At 32.8% G+C, this 18937-nt stretch overlaps 1 protein-coding gene across 2 annotated transcripts in view; it reads left to right on the top strand.

Moving 5' to 3' along the window:
* pio (zona pellucida domain-containing protein piopio) overlaps window positions 1-18937 on the top strand; it is a 254041-nt gene that overhangs the window by 145031 nt on the left and 90073 nt on the right. For both annotated transcript variants that reach the window (XM_081736236.1, XM_081736235.1), the window contains exon 3: window positions 17296-17344. In XM_081736236.1, the coding sequence (XP_081592362.1) occupies window positions 17296-17344 (49 nt within the window). The remainder of the gene's footprint in view (window positions 1-17295; window positions 17345-18937) is intronic.

Here is an 18937-nt window from a genome sequence, read left to right as displayed (position 1 = left end):
ATAAAGCTTATTACATCATCAACACAATATCGTCAGTCAAGTATTGTGAAATCTTTTTCGCTACTGGCCAGTCAGTTGTTCTCACGTTCTCTATAATAAAAAGCGCAGGAGCTCAGGTGAAAACCAATGTTGATACAAAGCAAACTTCTATTCTATACAATTATAGTGTAGCTCTTACATCTGGGACTTACACGTGAGGAATAATCATATTTTCATACGTGATGAACGAAATGTTAATTCTAATTCACAACAAGGAGAATAATGAGTCACAAGTATGTATGCAAAAATAAATAGTATATATAAAACTAATAATAAAATTATGAAAATATCGTCTATATAATCAGATTTGTATTATCTGTATAATCGAATATTTGAGTATTGGGAGATGTTTCCCAAAAATAAATAAATAAATAAATAAATAAAGATCAATAAAAGCAACAACAAACATATTGAATCAATGTTACCTTTTAAAAAATAAATCACTGTGCAAAGTTAAACAATTAATATATCACGTTATCTCACAGAAGTGAATTGTATGAAATGTCATTTAAATTACATTCGTGTATGAAAACAGTCATAAAGACAAAACTCGAAGTAGGATTCAAATTAGTACTCGGATTCTTGTCGAGTTTCTGGCATATTTAAGGTGTTATATTCTAAGGTACCAGTCAGGGGCGCCCGAAGAAAATTTTCTAGGGAGGGGTCCATCTCTATGGTTGCTATATTACGTCTGGTATTTAATATACGTGGTTTGCTATATTACGTATACATTTTCGTGAGCCAGAGGGGGCCGGGCCCACCCTGCCCTCCCTTCGAGCGTCCATGGTACCAGTAGTCATTGAACCTACGAATACACACACCGAAATATAAATCATGTTCTAGCTAAACATATCTGTAATGTCTTGAAAATAATAGAGTGAATAAAGAAGATCAGATTCCTGTATGCTAAATAGAATAAAAGTGCTTTAAACGAAGATTTGAAATATTGGTATGCGTCATGTAACATATTTTGTTGTGTAAAATAGTCCTGCTAGTTTTTTTGGCTCCGTATAGTGACAGTGGATCTAGACAAAGCTCTGAAATGAGCAAATAAGTCACTGAAGCATGTCTTAAGTAAAAAAGCTAAGATTTTACAATGAAACGAAGAAATTAACTGCATATGTATGTATTGAGGCACAAGCAGAAAAAAAAAAAAAAAGGATTTTCAACTTGACAAATTTTCGGTTACCACAAGTATTTGTATATATTACCAGTAATTTCTGAAATGTTTCCAATCCTCGATTTCTTGAGTTTACCTATATTGTCAATGGACTTGAAAATGTATTCCTTGCGCAACTTGCTTCTCTTATAGCTTCATATTTACTACAGCTCCACATTTTCAAAATACTTTTTTTTTCTTTCGAAAATGCATACATACTTTGTTTTTAAAAAGTACTTTTCCTTTTGCTTATAAAGAAAGAAAGCAAAAGAGCTAAAATCCTGTCATACCAGAAAAAAATGAAAAAGAATACTACCAACATATTTTGTAGGTTTTAGGCCACCTACAAGGATGAATTTTTCTTTCTTTCTTCAAGCTGTATAAAAGAGTCTTGTTTTCACTTATCTATTATACATACTTTTATTATTTATTTATTTATTTATTTTTGTTTTAGGCAGATTATGTTGTCACTCCCTTTTCATATTATTTCCCTCTGAATGTTTAAGAGAATCAATTACATTGTCACTATTACACAAGTAAAGATAGAAACCAGATATGTGATTTTTCTTCTTTTTAAAGAAAAAACGGAGGAAGTAGGAGAAGCGGTCATCGCATTAACTTACGTTTTTTGAAATACTTTCAAACTTTCTTTATCCTTAATAATTTCAGCACAATTCCTTATCTATGCTAATAACTTTCTTGAGTGTATATCACTAATAGCTCAATTTATAATAATAAATACACTTTCCTACCATTCTGTAGTACCTACTTTTATTAAAGTAAAATCAGCTTTTGATAGGAAGTTCAGTGCAGATGGACAAATAATTTTTCTACATAATCTTCGTTTAATTTTTCACGTTTTTCTCTCGTTTTGATAATGGTGGCGTGAGTTCTGATGACCTTGAGAGAGAGAAAAGAAATGTAAAAAGAAGAAGAAGAGGAAGAAGAAAAAGTGTGTAGGCATGTCAAGTGTCGGAAAAGTGTAATTGTTGTCACTTTAAAAAGAAACTTCGGAAAAGGAAAGAAAGAAGGCGCACTTTCTAGGCCATTTATGTGGAAAAAAAGAGAATAATTCCACGTTCCACTTTTCCGATTTTGTTCAAGAATACAAACGATTCTTTCTTTTCGGAAGAAATTAATACTGTACTATATAGATTATGATGATGGCATAAAATATTATGTATCTATAAAAGAAAAAGTGCGCATATTTAGGGAAAAATAAAAGTCGAATGGAAAGGAAAAATAATAAAACTTCATAAACAACTCATTGGAAAAGTAGAATGTGTTCAGGTTCATTTGTAGGTAGATTATTAAACCAAATAGTGCGATTGGATCGTACTCATTATTTACATATATTACTATTTATGAGATTTGATAATACAGGCACACACACACACACACACACGCGCGCAATAATAATAATAATAATAATAATAATAATAATAATAATAATAATAATAATAATAATAATAATAATAGTTCTGTGCGCCGGACCCCAGGGTATGTATTCGATGTATTTTGTTATACAGAATTCAAATTTCGAAACCCCAGAACGATTGACCTTGCCATTTTTATATAGGCGAAAAACTTCAGCAATTTTGGATAGGGAAGATAAATGTAACATAGCAAAAAAAAAAAAAAAAAAAAAAAAAAAATCGCGAACCCCAGAGTATGGATTCGATGTATTTTGTTATACAGAATCCAAATTTCGATATCCCAGGACGATAGACCGTGTCAATTTTTTGTTATGGGCAAAACATTTGAGTGATTTTAGATAGGGAGGATACACGTAACACAGCCATACAAAAAAGTTTTGTTCAGCGGATCCCCAGGGTATGGATTCGATGTATTTTGTTACATAGAATCCAAATTTCGAAACCCTAGGACGATTGACCGTGTCAATTTTGTTTTATGGCTGAAAAACGAGTGTACTTCTTATCCAAAATCGCTCTAAATTTTCGCCAAAAACAAAGAATTGGCAAGGTCAATCGTTCTGGGGTTTCGAAATTTGGATTCTATGTAACACAATACATCGAATCCATACCTTAGGGGTCCGCTGAACAGAACTTCTAGTTTTTCATGTAGCTCTGTTACCTGTATCTTCCTTACCCAAAATCACTCAAATTTTTTGCCTATAACAAAAAAATGACACGATCGATCGTCCCGGGGCTTCGAAGTTTGGATTCTATGTAACAAAGTACATCAAATCCATACCCTGGGGCCCGGTGCGCATTACTTTTATTTATTTATTTATTTTGTGTGTGGGGCTCTGTAATTTCCATTGGGAATACCGGTATCATAGTAAATATCGTCAATAGTTTTTTTGTTGGAAATATGTTTTAGTTAGTGTTGTTCAGGAGACGAGAAACAAGTTTTCTCGTCTCGTCTCGATTTTTGAAGAATTCTTTCTCGTCTCGTCTCGGTTCTCTGAAAAGCTCTTCTTGTCTCGTCTCCAAATTTTTCTCGTCTCATTTTATAAATTTATGTACAAAGTTTATGCCCTGATTTTTTCTTAATTTTATCTAGAAGATATCAGAATACTTGTGCTTCACGAGACCAGTGAAGGGTTTGATGTAGCAACATTCAAACTAGGGATGACCAATTACGGAAGTTTTGCTTTCCGGAATCCGGAAAGTAAAATCGGACATATTTTGGAACTTAGAAAATTCTGGAACTCAAAAACATCCCGAATTTCGGAAAAAATCCGGAATTCAAAAAGATTCCGAAATTCAGAAAAATTCCGAAAAATTTCGGACGTCAGAAAAATTCCGGAATTTAGAAAATTTCGTAAATCAGAAAAATTCCGGATTTCGGAAAAAATCCGATTTTTTCGAAATCCAAAAAGTGAAATTTCCAATTCCGGAAAATTGTAGCCATCCCTAATTCAAATCATATGTTTTATTGGTGTAAATTTAGTGGCTTGCGTTATCTCGAACGTCTCGCTCAGCCTCATAGATAATCGTGGGATGTTAAACTATAAAAAAAGCGTATCTCTAACGCTGATAAATGCTTCTCATTATGTTCACACAATCACTTAATATATTTATATTAATATGAATCATACCTGTATAACACTAGAACAGTCTTCGAGTATTACCTAGACTTTCGATTCTCCTCTCTAATGGTGAAAATTTCATTTTTTTTTTGTCTCGTCTCGAATTTGAAATTTTTATTCTTATCTAGTTTCCGATTAGAGACGAGAAATTTCTCATCTAGTGGGCAACACTAGTTTTAGTTCTGCCATAAAATTACAGCATAACCAATATATAGTTATAGAACTAACTTATTTAAATTATCATAGAAAATGTCATTTGTGTATGAATAGATAAATATGGTTACGTGCAAATTAAAGCGTAATATATGAAACTACGTACTTCAGAATAGTCTATCAAGTCGGTGGCATGGTTGGGAGGTCTTTATAGACATTAGATTGGAAATTGAAGGTCCTGTATTTTTCCTCATTTGAACCTCGCTCAGGGTGTGAGTGTTAAGTATTGTTCTTTCTCCATTCATTTCATTGTCATTATTCACTTTTCATTGTCTCCCTTAGCCTAAGGATATAATTGTGGGACGTAAAAGTAAAATAAAAAATAAAAATAAAAGATAAAATACAATACACATCCATTCTGTTCACCCCATGTGTTAATGGTGGAAGAAAAAAATACGAAGAGAATTGAGGGCGGCAGGAAGTTAGTCGTTATTTGGCAACAGCTTTTAATAAATGGGCGTGGCACAGTTGAGGAAAACAGTTAATTATATTGTCCATATATCAGAAGGTTACTTTCAATACGTCATGAAGAAAGACGGTTCAGGATTGTACGGACGGTTCAGTACAATAATGCAGGCGTAGATAAGCTATAACATTATAAACATCTAGTGTATATGAATATTGAGTAAAGTAGTTATTTCAGGACCACAGTGTGTAGTTTTAAGGTATTGGAATATTTGTCGATTTAATTTAAATTATTCTAAAAGTATCATGGATCAGAAGCATCCACATCCAGTCTTGAATTTAGTAATAATGACCCGAGTAATTTAGTAACAATTGTATTATAGATGTACTATCCCTATTAGACAAATTGCTTGTACGAGGAGAAGTCAAAAAGTACCCAGAATTTTGTTGTAGCTCTTTATTATAACAATATAAGCACATATTTACTTAATCGCCTTTAAAGTAGTCACCTTGGGAACACACACACACATCTGCTTCACCTCTACTGCCATTGCTGGAAATATCGACGAAATTCCTCGTTTGGTATCTTCCGGAGTTCAACCGTCGCGTTGGTTTTGATCTTTTCTACGGTTGCGAGGTGGTTACCGGTGCTGTTTCCTTAAAGCACTATCACTGTAAGCTGCTTTTAATGCTATCGAAGCACATTTCCCCATTTTGCATATGAATTTGATGTTTTGGGGCGTTGATTGAACTGCGACATTGCTCTAATGGGGCGTTTACACTTAATCGATTTGCGTTCGATTCAGTTGAATTGACGTCACTTTCAACTTAATCGACCGTGTAAACGGGACTTCAATTTAATCGCTTGTTGATCGAAGGCGACTAATCGACTGGCAACTGAATTGAAAGACGTTCTATTTTCTTCTGCTATAACACCGCAAATTGTACCAATTACTGCTTGCTTGGACATCTTTAAAATTGCCAGTCGATTTCGAATCGACCAGAGGAGAGCGAGTCGACAAGCAGCATTCAATTTCGGTTGAAACAATTGAACACATCCATCGATCTGATTCGGCCTAGTTGCTTCGATTTAGTCGCAAATGCAACGAGTCGATTTAGCCGTGCGACTAAATCGACCAAGTGTAAACACCCCATAACTGATCATCACACACTCCTCCGTTCAACTACGCTACTCATGCACTGCCTGCTATGATCTGTTCACAATTGTAAAATTCATAATTAGGTAACGTAAGGACTGTACTCTACAAGATTCATTATGATTCGATCGCTAATATCGAAACTGTAACACCATTCTGGGAACTTTTTGACTGTCCCTAGTATATAGTTTTTGAGTATGCACGCAATATAGGGTCGAATCCAAGGATTTAGGTAAATTGTAAACACGTCCATTTACATTTATTCCACAATTAAGTACAACCATTTTTTACAAGTACCACTTTATCTAATGTAAATTACGTTCTTAAGAGGTACTATAGAGAGATATAAATATAAAGGTAGATATGATTTGCATGCAAAAATATTTTGAAATAGGTAAATACATTTTTTTTAAAAAAAGAAATATTTCTCAACATATCTAACTAGTTATGTAAATTATACAAGAACAATTTAATAAGAGTTAGTATTCAATATATATAACAGGATTTGTACTTCTACGAAAACCGTAACGGTTCATTGATATCAAAAAGAAATGTTTACATTTACTTTACGTTATTTTCCTAACTTTTTTAAAGGAGTCGTATTAATGATTTTTTGTATATATATATATATATATATATATATATATATATATATATATATATATATATATATATATTGTTATATAACGTTTTGAGCCTACATTCACTTTATTATTTCTATATCACAAAAGGAATTAATGCGTTTAAAAAAACTACATTAACAGTTAGAAATGTTCCATTGCTACATGTGTATTAAGAGATTTGCACACTTGAAAAGACATTTAAAATGACATTGTTACTTTCGCATCAGCAACGTTAAGCGCTGTTGACAGCGGCAGGTTAAACAAGTCTTCACATTTTAGATGTGTTCTCTTTACTTTACACAATATTATTCATTTTGTTTTATGTTTTACTTTCATTTTTTATTTTCTTTATTCTTGTCCCACCTCCTATAATGCTTGAATCTTCTCTGTTTTATTTACCCGTGCACGGTTTACGGTGTTTGTTCTTTGTGTAATGATTACCTTTTTCGATTCATTTCTTTCCTTTTTTGTTATCACTGCAATAACAATAATAAAGATAAATGATCTTGTCTGGGCGAATGGCTAATGTGTATTCTCTCTCTTTACGTGATCCTTCCTGGGTTCGATTCTCGTTGGGATTATTTGATTCAGATACAAACTTGAGTAGTGATTCAGATCTACTGGCGTATCTAGGATATCTTGTTAGCGAGGTTATGGTTCCTTACTTTTGAAAATTGATAGTTTCAGCCTGTTGTTCAATGGTATTCTAGGGGGCCTGGTCCCCCGTAATTACACCTATGTTCAGATCCCACTTTAAGGAGCAGGTTTCGTTTCAAATGCCTTTTGATACTGCAAAGTCATTTTAGTCAGTCAATCAATCAATCAACCATAAAGATAAAAACACTACTAACAACAACCAATCGATATCCTTATGAAGTTTCCGATTAATTATATATTACAACTTTACTAAGCGTCAGCAAGTTTCCATTGTTACATCAGCATTAATGTATCTGTCTTTTACATTCAATTATTGTATGCCATTACCGTCCTCCGTACCAAGCTTCGTAAACCCGAGATATAGAACGGAAATATGTTTATAGTCCATATGAAATTGAAGCTTTTAATCCACACTAACTATATCTATTTTTTCTCCCTCTTAATGTCCGTCTGTTTCCAGAAGACTAAGACAGTTTCAAATTTTATAATATTTGAAAGTATTATTATTATAACATATGTATATATTTAAGATTTTCCATCATATGTATATATTTTAAAATTTTTAATATTTTCAAACATTTAATACAAAAGACACCCCCCAGAATAAGACGATCATAACTTTAAAATGTCAATTTTACTATAAGAAAGAATATTTGTATCTAGGAAACTTGATTACCTCCGTTTTTTGGGAATTGTAACTTTATTTCAACATGTATAATATTAATTACTGTAGAGAAAACTTTCTTTTAGATAAATAAAATTGACAATTATTACACATTAAAAATTATGTAGCAATTAAAAACCTATTTTAAGTTACGACAGTAGTGTTCTGGGGAGTGCGAATATATATATATATATATATATAAAGTAAACAAACCAAAATTATTTTAAATGAATATTTCAAATTCAGCATTAGTAACTTCAAACCTCATTAGTTAGAACTTGCAACTTTAAAGATTCTTCTTTACCCTATCATGGGATATTTTGTAGGACATGGTTGCTTTTCTCATAATTAGGAGTTCAATTTTAACCTTTAAAGTTAAATATTTGTTTTTAGAGTATGTTACAAAATTTATGCAAATAAAATAAATTATATATATAGCTGCAGCGTTTCCCAACCTTTTTCAACTTGCGGCACACTATGGGTGTAACTTGAATTCTCGCGGCACCCTCATAGATTTTATTATATTTAAATATAAAATACCATAGTATCTTCTTTTTCTCTGATTACTGATCACCTCACAGAGAAGAAAGCTCGATCACTGGTTTTCCACCATGGTAAATCATTATGCTTATTTTTCATTCTAATTTAAAAAAATAGAAAACAATTGCAATGAAATATTAGACTTAGGTTTTTAAAAATACGCTTTCTTTTTCGAAAACTACATCCAAACTTTCACTAACAAGGAAGGTCACTAAATAACGAACGAACAAACAAATCTCTTTTACTTTTAAAACACAAATGTAGGTAATTCGTATGCATGTTTATTTTGTCGAAAGGGAAGCAAAAATGGTCATAACGTCATAACAATGATAACAAATACCTTTTTCAATATTAAAAATGTACAGAAAAGTAACGCGGTATGAAACTTAAAATTGTAGATTCATATTAGAAGTTCATAGTAATGTGAAATACAAATATACATTTTTTCCTAAGTCCTGCAATTTAATTGCTATAGAATTAATGATTTTGTTTCAATTTACTCGCGGCACACCAGCGGCCCATTCACGGCACACCGGTTGGGAAGCGCTGGTCTATTGAAAATGTAATGACAGAAAAGTTACTGTCTTATAATTTCTCTTCGTAGTCAATTTGATTATCCTTGACCTTCAGGGTGGAGGCAATATCAGATATAAAGTTTCACAGTTGAGCAATCGATTGATTATTAACTAGGGAAATGACGGGTGCAATATATAATATTAACGTCTTTTTTTTTTGTAAGCAATTCAGAATCAAGCACAGTAAAACAAGTTCTCTTTTTATTTCTTTCGTAGAGTATTCTTGCTCTTTTAAAATGCTTTGTATAGACCAGTAATTGCTTTGACCACATTATAACAAAACTGGACTATGACTAATCCATCAAGAGCTGCGTGGAACGCTAAGAACTGATATATTTCTTACTCCGCATGCTACCTACATGTAAACATGTATTGCACTTAGAGAGAGAGAGAATGGAAGAGAGCAAGTACGTGTGGTTGAGAGAAACCCCGGCGACCGTCAACAATTCTTGTATATGAAATTTGCAGGAGTTAAGTGTTGCCATCGAAAAGCTTTATCTACTACACAGAGACATTTAAAATACTGTAACATACAGCCGTAAAATATTGGATTGGAGTAGAATTTTGAGGCTCTTTCAGCACTGAGACTATACAAAACATGGACTTACAGCTTAACGTGGAATCTGAATCACATAATTTATTACCGTGTATGAAACCCGAGTATCTTACTCCAAAGACGCGTACGGTAATCATATAGCCAAAATGGAGCTATTTAACTATAAAATAGTTCAGTTTAGTCTAACGTGTAATTGCCGAAATGCTACTACTACTACCATTAGTACTAGTAGTAAGACAACACTTTTGGCAAAACATCACTCAATGATAGAAATTTAAAGTCATAGTTAGCTTTATCACATATTACTCACATATTACTCAATTAAAGTCACGTCATCTGGCCAGCTATACCCTTTTATGGGATATGGTTTGTCATTTCATATAGAAAAAGATAAATTCGATGGGATTATCGTGTTTTTCGACGTTATATCATTAACTTGCATTTATCGTTGCCTTCTCACAAGTATTGTTCACAAAATAAGAAGTGCTTCTAATTTTTTTTTTTTTTTTGGTGTAACAAAGATTTATTGTTTTCTTGTGTAATTAGGATGTAATGGTCCATCTTGGTACCGAGGTTGTATGACGTATAGATAATAGGCTTCCCCTCTGGAGATCGAAACCAAAATAATACACATGGAAACGAAAGTTAATCGACTTGATGCGAATCACAAATTTGTTACATGAAATCGAAGTATCATCTTATTTTTAAGGTTTTTCTGTAGTTTGAATTAAAATAAAATTAATAAAAAAAAGTAAATAAGAAAAATAAAATAGAAAAACTCAAATGCAGTGTCTAAAATTTACACTAATTTGTCATTTTCGAAATTATTGTTAATATCTGAATATTAATCTTAACATATATTTTTATTAAACTGGCAACATTGCGAGAACCTCATATAATGCATGCATGTATGTATATATGTGCAGAGCAAAGGAAAGTAGTTTTGGCCCCGTTACTTGGAAAAAGGAGGAGGGAAACCAGTTTGGAATCACGTGATAGTATCTTACGCAGGAATGAAAAATGAAGGAAGAAAATTTATGTAGACATAGCACTTGAGACTACATTTCCTCTCTCTCTGAATCCGTAGGTCCTTCTACCAAATATTGTTAACTTTAGACTTAGAATCTGTTTCACTTATTACAATGATTAGACATTAGAACATTTAAAAAACAAACGAAACTCAATGCACAAATAAATGACTCGTTATAGACCTGAGTTTTGAGTATTGTATTGACGGATACAGAGTGTTCGAAGTTTTCATTACCGATATGCTGAAAACGTTTCAGAAGGAAGTAAAATCAAATTAGGTGTTCGTGTATAAATATTGTTCGTTAAAACCTATCTTTTTCAATCCACTTGGTACAGTATTAATTATGAATAAAAGTTTACTTGAACATTACTGCAACATAGTAGAGTTTGTTTTAATTTTCTATAAGTGGTACGATTTTTGGCATCTTAATTTGCAACCAGTATACCATACTGGCTCCAATTCGATCACTATTCGTACATGAAAACTTGAAAATCGTAGCAGACCATCTTTGTTTTAGTAAAAATTGAGAAATTACCAGCTAAAGTTTGCCTATATATATTCGTGTAAATATAATTACAATTTTCAATGAAAGTAATGTTCGAATTCCACATTAAAATACAGGTTCATAAAGCATCGATGCTGAAAGGAAATATAAAACAATGATCAATCAGTTTGAAAAATTAAAAGGGAGATAGTTCTCCATTAAAAAAAAGCCTTTTTTAACTTATAAACTATGAAATTTTGAATTTATTGACATTCGTATACCATCATCTATTGAAGATAGATAAAATTCAATGCAGTTCCTTCTCTTCTTTTAATACAAAAGTTGATGGTGAAGATTTCAGTCCCTTCGTAAAAGTGTACATGATTTTTGATATAAGGTAGTGTAATGTGCCCAAACTGGAGACTTCGTGCTTCACTTCAGCCTAATACGCTATATATAATGTAGCTAACCAGGACCTATTTAGAGTTTAGTTGTACTTTACAGCAATACGAGACCAAGATTTTTCAGCTAAAAATTGAGCTTTTGCTCATCATATCGCAACTTTAGGATGTAGTTAATCTCAAACCTTTTCCCATCAATCATATAAGCACTTTTAATTTTAAATTTGCTTGCTGTTCTTTACTGATGACACGCTAAAATGAATATCACAATATTAATATTATTAATATATATATATATATATATATATATATATATATATATATCATAAAGAAGTTTTAGTTTTAATGGTCTTTGATAAATAGAGAAAAAAATAACAAATATTAACAAATATTATATTTCATTTCACATCACATGACTCTGTATCTTATAATTGTTCCGATTGGTAAACTTAAGCATAAACTTATAATTTACCACTGAGATGGCATTAATAGTTTACAGTTAATATGCTAATTTTCAACATTCAGCTCCGTTCATTAGAGATCTGTTAATAGCAATTAGCGAACAAGAGTTTTATCCGCAGTCTGGACATATGTATATATATAGGATGCTAATGAACTATACTGACGCTATGAGAGGTGATTTCTTGCATGAAAACAAGAGAAAAATATGTTAATATGATTCCGTGGCAAAAGTGAAGAGTTTGAAACGTAATGCCGTCGTAAAGCTACACTTCAACACGCGTTATTTTGAACATGAAGAAAACGTGAAGTAATGGTCTATATTAGCGTAAAAAGAAGTTACATATACGCCACTCTCAAAATTACATATTTCAACAATATTCAATGTGTGCAAGGGATTCCCTACAGAGCATATTTCCCAGACATGCTCCCAATAGATTTCTCAGATATGTTCTAAATTAAAGATGGACTCGAAGTGGAAAAGTAAACCATAACAACAATGAGTGAGTAATGCGCTGGCGGAAAGTTCGAAGTACAAGGGACAGACAATTCCCCGATTCCTTGCGTTCGGAATAACGTGCTGCAATGTATTGTTTTACGATATATTTCACATTTATAAACGTACAAACATATATCTCGCATTTTTAAACGTGTAAGAGTGAAATAATATATCGCAGTATACCAAAGATGTTATAAATAGAGGATCTGCCCATATGTATCTTCATCCTATTAAATCGATGAAGCCAAAAAACAACCGAGCATTGGCACGTCTGATTAGCTACTCTCGTATCTGCCATCGTCTGATTGGCTACTTTCGTTTCCACCATGATTGTTGGCTCAAAACATTGCGATCTTATTGGGCGGAGTGGGCAGAGTAGGGGTGGCGAAACTGTGACGTATGGCTTCAAGATTTTGTTGTAAGGGCAGATCCTCTATTTTATAAGATCCTTGCAGTGTACGTTATTCCGGACTCGAGAAACAATGAAACTGGCGATCTCTTATACTTCAGACTTCTCACCGACACATTACATATTCACTGCTGTCACTTTCCCTTACTTTGGATTCACTTTTAATTTAGAGCATATCTGGGAATTATGCCCTGTTGGGAATTCTTTGCGCACCATTTTACATGATAGAAATATGCATTTTTAGGTGGCATATGTGTGACATCGTTTAACTGATGTAGACCACCACTGCATGGTTTCTCATCTTGGAAATAACATGTGTTGGAGTGTAACTTTTCTACGCTTTTGGACGGCTCTAGCTCTGAAACTATGCACTTTTGTCCCCAGGTCAATGCAAGTTTTTTTTTTTTTTGATTTTGTTGTGGGGAATCACTTCTTACAGTTTAATATATATCGTATTGCAATTTATATCCCCACTTTATATAACTTCAGTGCTGAAAAAGACACATTAATTTAGTTTAAGTAATGACCACACTGTACACTAATCTCGGATTTTGATACATGATTGCTATCACTAATATCATTTTTACCTTTCACTTCCACGTAGTTATATAGCTTTGTAACTTTTGATTTATGTGTTTTTCAATTTAAGGAAGAGGATTGTAAGCTCTCTATCACACAAATCGACATTTTATATACATATATGTACCGGAAATTTTAAAAAAACGCAACAAGTTATATATATATAATCATGGGCGAAAGGAAGTTACATGAATCAATTTGTGAGCCCTTTTATACGTTGTAGTCTAGACTACATTCTTTCTGATATCATGTTTCAATATGTTCCTTTAGACTCCCTTTATATTTTTTATAATACTGAAAAAGAAACTTTCTCCTAACATACCAAATTTATTTATATGTTGTATAAGTGATTTTCTCGTTGGCGACTTTTTCACTTTTGCGGACATTCTCTTCTTTTTATTTTAACGTTGTGCCTTTGTATCAATCGTTTTGCTACTTATCGCCCATGTCTAGTAGAAGTAAGTGAAAAACAAAGCCAATCAACACTGTGGACGATATTCATTTTCAGATTCTCCATAGCTGTCTTACATGTAAGTTTCAAAGAGCCTGAGTGGTTACTTAAACATGGACACTTGCAACATATAATTATGCATATAAAAGTATATCCCGCAAGTATGAACGTTTAGAAGATATACATACATATTAAGTAACAATGATGGTTCACTCGAGTAAAACAGATCGTAAGCGCATGGTAAGAAGCAATTATACAAATATCGGTCTAATTGGATCTAGATGTAAGCTTTGCTATCTATTGAAAAAATGTAACTACCAATAAAATTGAAACTTTTGATAATTCATAATGAAAATAAAGTTAAGTAAATACTAATCAACATGCCAAAGATGCGACAAAACAGTTTTTGAAACGACTTAGCTTGTAAAACTACTGAACCTACTTCAAGAAGTTTGAGAAATTATAAGCAAACTATATGGGGACTCTCTTAAGCATTTATGTTTCAGAACCATGTGGTACCTTCGCATTAAATTTTGTAAGGGTAAGCTGAGTCAGTTCTGACGAAGTGTGTAAGTTCAGCCTTACATAATGAGCAATGAGAAAGCAAAATACAGACAGTTTTTTACACGGAAAGAGTAAGATGAATTAAATATAAGATCGAAATTTGAATATTATAGAATTCCTTTACTCTCGTATGAGCGAATATTTTGAAAAAACTGAAACAGCATAGCGAAATGTGAATATCTCCCACTCCCCCCCCCTTATGAGCAGAATTTTTTATAACGCTGAACCACACAATCCCTTGTTTTCAATTAAGAGTCTAAATACGGAATTTCACACCTTCAATTTAAGCGAATCCTTACATTCGGATCTTTCTGAACAAAGAAGGGGAAATCTGAGAATTATAGAAACGTGTCCCCCTTTTCTCCCGTTAGATATGATATATTCAAGAAAGTTAAAATATGTCTTTCTTTACTTTTAATGAAGAACCTGTATGCTAAGTTTCATTTCTCCAACTTCGGGAATTCATGAGAAATCAATCCCTTTTAGGACACATGTTTCAGAAACTCCTTTCTCATGTCTCGTTTTCGTAACAAATAGAATCTTCTATCCGAATTTCACGTTTCTATCTCTCGTAGTATGGGCTGGACGATGACAAATCTACTCAGTCACTTCTACTCCATTATACAATAGTATAGATATTTGAGTATAGATATATGCACCATTTCTATCTGGATACCATTGGGTTGTCTCCGTAGTCAAAAGTTGTATGCAATATTACCAAAAATGGAAAAAATCTGCCCTTTCTAAAATGTTGGATTGATCTGCCTTTTTATTGCAAATTTCGCACTTTTCTCTTATATCTACAACGTTATTACTTCCAGGAGAGCATAGCCCCTTCTATTTGCCCTTTCGCTGATAACACTGAGAAATGCCATTTCGTTTATTGCTTGTATCTTTTTAAACTGAATTGCTTACTCGCCCAGTTAACTAACAGCCTGCACAGCCGTGACATGGCAACATTTTGTGTCCAATCATGCTGAACTGGAGGAATTGTCTTCAGAATAGCTTGCTGGTGCCGGCAAGTGACGGGGCGAAGACGAAGAAAAGTGCAAATTTAAATTTGTGTCCGGCTTGCAGTAGAAGCAACAACAATACTACCACCACTATAGAATAACAAAAAAGGGATAAAAATTTAATAGAAAATACTTCCGCAGTCTTTTTTAAATTTATTTTATAATCTTCATTTATCTAAAAAAAAAAAGAGAGAAATTGATAAGGTTACGAAGCAACTTAACACAAAAGGTAAAAGTATTAACAATTAATATTTTTATAGATAGTAACACAAACCTGCACGATTTTTGTAACTTTTTATTATGTTGAGGAGACTGCTACAAAACATTGTCCTTTTAGAGGCATAATAGAGAAAAATAGATGAACGAAAATGATGTTTGAAATGGATTCCCCAAATAGGATATAGAGTTAAAATACATATGATTTGTTTAAGATATATTTCAAAAGACGCTCATTTAAAATTTAGTAAGTCAGTTTAGTGAACTGTTTTACTTCGTACTTGGCAATACTGGAATAAAATTAATAATGAAAAATAAACTTTAAAAATAAATTATGATGTTTCGTGTAAGTTTCCCGGGTATATGTGTGGTTAATATTTTTTCGTTTCGGGTTGAAATGATTCAATAAATCCTCGTGGAGGTCTGGTGTTTCTCTAGCCTATAGTTCATTACCATGACTCTGAATCCGTAAAGACACTTGCTCTCACTGCATTCCTCCAGCTTAAAACTTTGCTAACCTTTGCAATGCATCATGATTGGCGCGGACACTTTCCTCTGCTACTTGTAGACAGCTATAGTATTTTTCAGGTCCAAAAACATTTTTACGTGCTAAATAGGCCACAATTTTGGAATATGAAATTGAAATATATAATCACTCTCTTTTAGAACCTTAGTAAAGAGAAAAATATATTAATGATGTTATATTGTAACTGAATCAGTAACAAAATGATTCTGTTCATCAATAATTGAAAAAAGTACAGAGTCAGAGTGGATCACCTCCATTTTTATGAGAACGATTACGCCAAAAATTGAAGTTCTCTTCCATGTAAACTTGAAAAGTTCCGGGATATATGAAACTTCAATAGACAATAGATAATCAACAAAACCTTATTATCTCAGTTTTCGCAGGGAAGATAACTAACTAACTCTATGATCTATGGAACTCGGAGGTTCAATGTCGCGTTGACCAAAGCTCTCATTGACTTCAGCCAACTGGATCCAGCTTCTACTTTGCATTCTTATTAGATTTTTTTCGTTTTCCGATTGATTTCCAGTTAAAAATTTGAAATCGTTCCTACTTTCTTCCATTCTGGCTACATGACCTGCCAGATATTCAACTTTTAAATTAAATTATATCATATTGTATCTATGATGTCATTAATTGATTTGTATGAAATAGCATAATCAACAGAAGTGAATGTAAAGTCTGTATTATCAAATTTTTTCGGGTAACTCCAAAAAATAAGTATATTTCTTATACCAACCGAAATTTTTCCGGTTTACTTTCCACCTCCTATTTTTAACTTACAAACTTAGTTCATTAAATATTTTACAGCCGTAGCCTATTGTGTAAATTCTGATATTAATACAATTCTGGCGAATGATGCTTCATTAATAAAAGACAAGTCAGTGATGTGATAGTATAGTAAGTGTAGTAATTTTTCATGCATTTAAACTGTATACAAGATTTACATATATATTGTGTTATTTCACTTTGTGTAGTAATTCATTTCGTGTTATAAATAATATTTATTTTTTTCTTCCAGGTTGCAACATTGATCGGCAGCAGTGCCAGCGCGCAAATACCAACTTCAAGTAAGTATTTAAACGATTGTTTGTGTTTTTTCCTGTAAGGTACATTTACTGGCAACAGTTAAAATTATTGAAAGATGTACGAGCCCTGTAGGAAAAATATCCGACCATGGTCCCGAAAAAAACAATACACTTACCTGACGTTTTCGTCGTTCTAATCCCCTTCAAACTAGTTCCCTCCTGCTTCCACGCCTTTCTATAGCTGGAAACAGCTCTAGAACCCCTCATCGTTAAATGCAAGCCTTTACGTTGCACTAGATCTCTACTCGGATACTCGATACTTTCTGGTATCTTTTGATTTTTGGGAAGAGGCAAAAGTCTAAGGAGACTACAACCGGAAAGTAGGAATCTTGAAACATCGAAATCTTGTACCACAATGAAAAGAACAACCATATAAGCTTCATGAATGAGATCATTATTTTGGTACAGTCTTCGGGACTTTGAAGTCCACAGATCTGGTCATTTCGGACAATATACGTCATGTAGACGACGAGAAATGTATGAACAGACGTCCTTTATATCTATATGTCCTTCCTGTACGTACTCATTGTCTCGGCAATCGAAGAACACAGTCAAGATTGGTTTGATTTTGCCTAGCGATCTTCCCTGGGTCTTTGCAAGTTTTGTCAGGCCTTGGCTGGATCGAATGTGCCCACGGAGTCGAATGTTACTTCAACGATCGCCCTATCCGTACATCCCTATACCTAAGTTTGTACCATTTTTAGCCGCTTCGAGACCAAGAAGAGCACACAACATAACCACTCCTCTACTACAGAAGATGCAAATGAAAGTACCATCTGCAGGCTAAAGACATCATGGACCCCTCTTTCATGATGCAAAATTTGGCCAACCTACGCCATGTAATTTTCCCCAAAACAAAGATCGGATACTTTTTCGATAAACCTCGTAATCTCATAGCTTAAGCAAATATTCTTAAGAACGTTAATTTCATGTTATATGTATCTGTTCTATATATGTGTTTTGAAAATTGCATAGTAATCGAATGCGTTCGTAAGTTCCAGATGATGTCTACTTTGACTGATATACATATGTACTCGTATATAAACAAATATCTACTGAAAAGTCATCCAGTATACATTTTATGGGAGTAAGAAATTTTATCAGGTATATTGTGTAATTTCTCTTTCCCTACCATTTTTATGAAAAGTGATAATATTAACTAACGTAAAATACTCTTAACTAACAAGTTGAACACCAAATCACTGCAAAAGCCAAAACTTATCCCTTTCATTTCAACATTAGTTATTGAAATTTCCCGCACTTTGATTAAGGTTTGGGAGAAATCAACACAGGATCAAATTCGTTGGTTTTCGTGCTACAAGAATCATAGAGGTAAAATCATGTTTTTTAAATAATAATAATAATAATAATAATAATAATAATAATAATAATAATAATAATAATAATAATAATAATAATAAACAGACAATGCGTTAAGTAGAATTGGTCGCTTCAAATGAATAAAGTGAAATGAAATAAATTTGAACCTGTTACATATTTTATATCCTGTATATTGGTGATAAATAGAATTGAGTGATAATGGACAATTGATGAAATGAAGACAGTGGGAGGAAA

Source organism: Thermobia domestica, chromosome 13 (genome assembly GCF_964235325.1).
Source record: "Thermobia domestica chromosome 13, izTheDome1.hap1.1, whole genome shotgun sequence".
NCBI lineage: Eukaryota > Metazoa > Arthropoda > Insecta > Zygentoma > Lepismatidae > Thermobia > Thermobia domestica.
The sequence above is the reverse complement of the archived record's forward strand: the minus strand, read 5'-3'. Positions and strand labels throughout refer to the sequence as shown.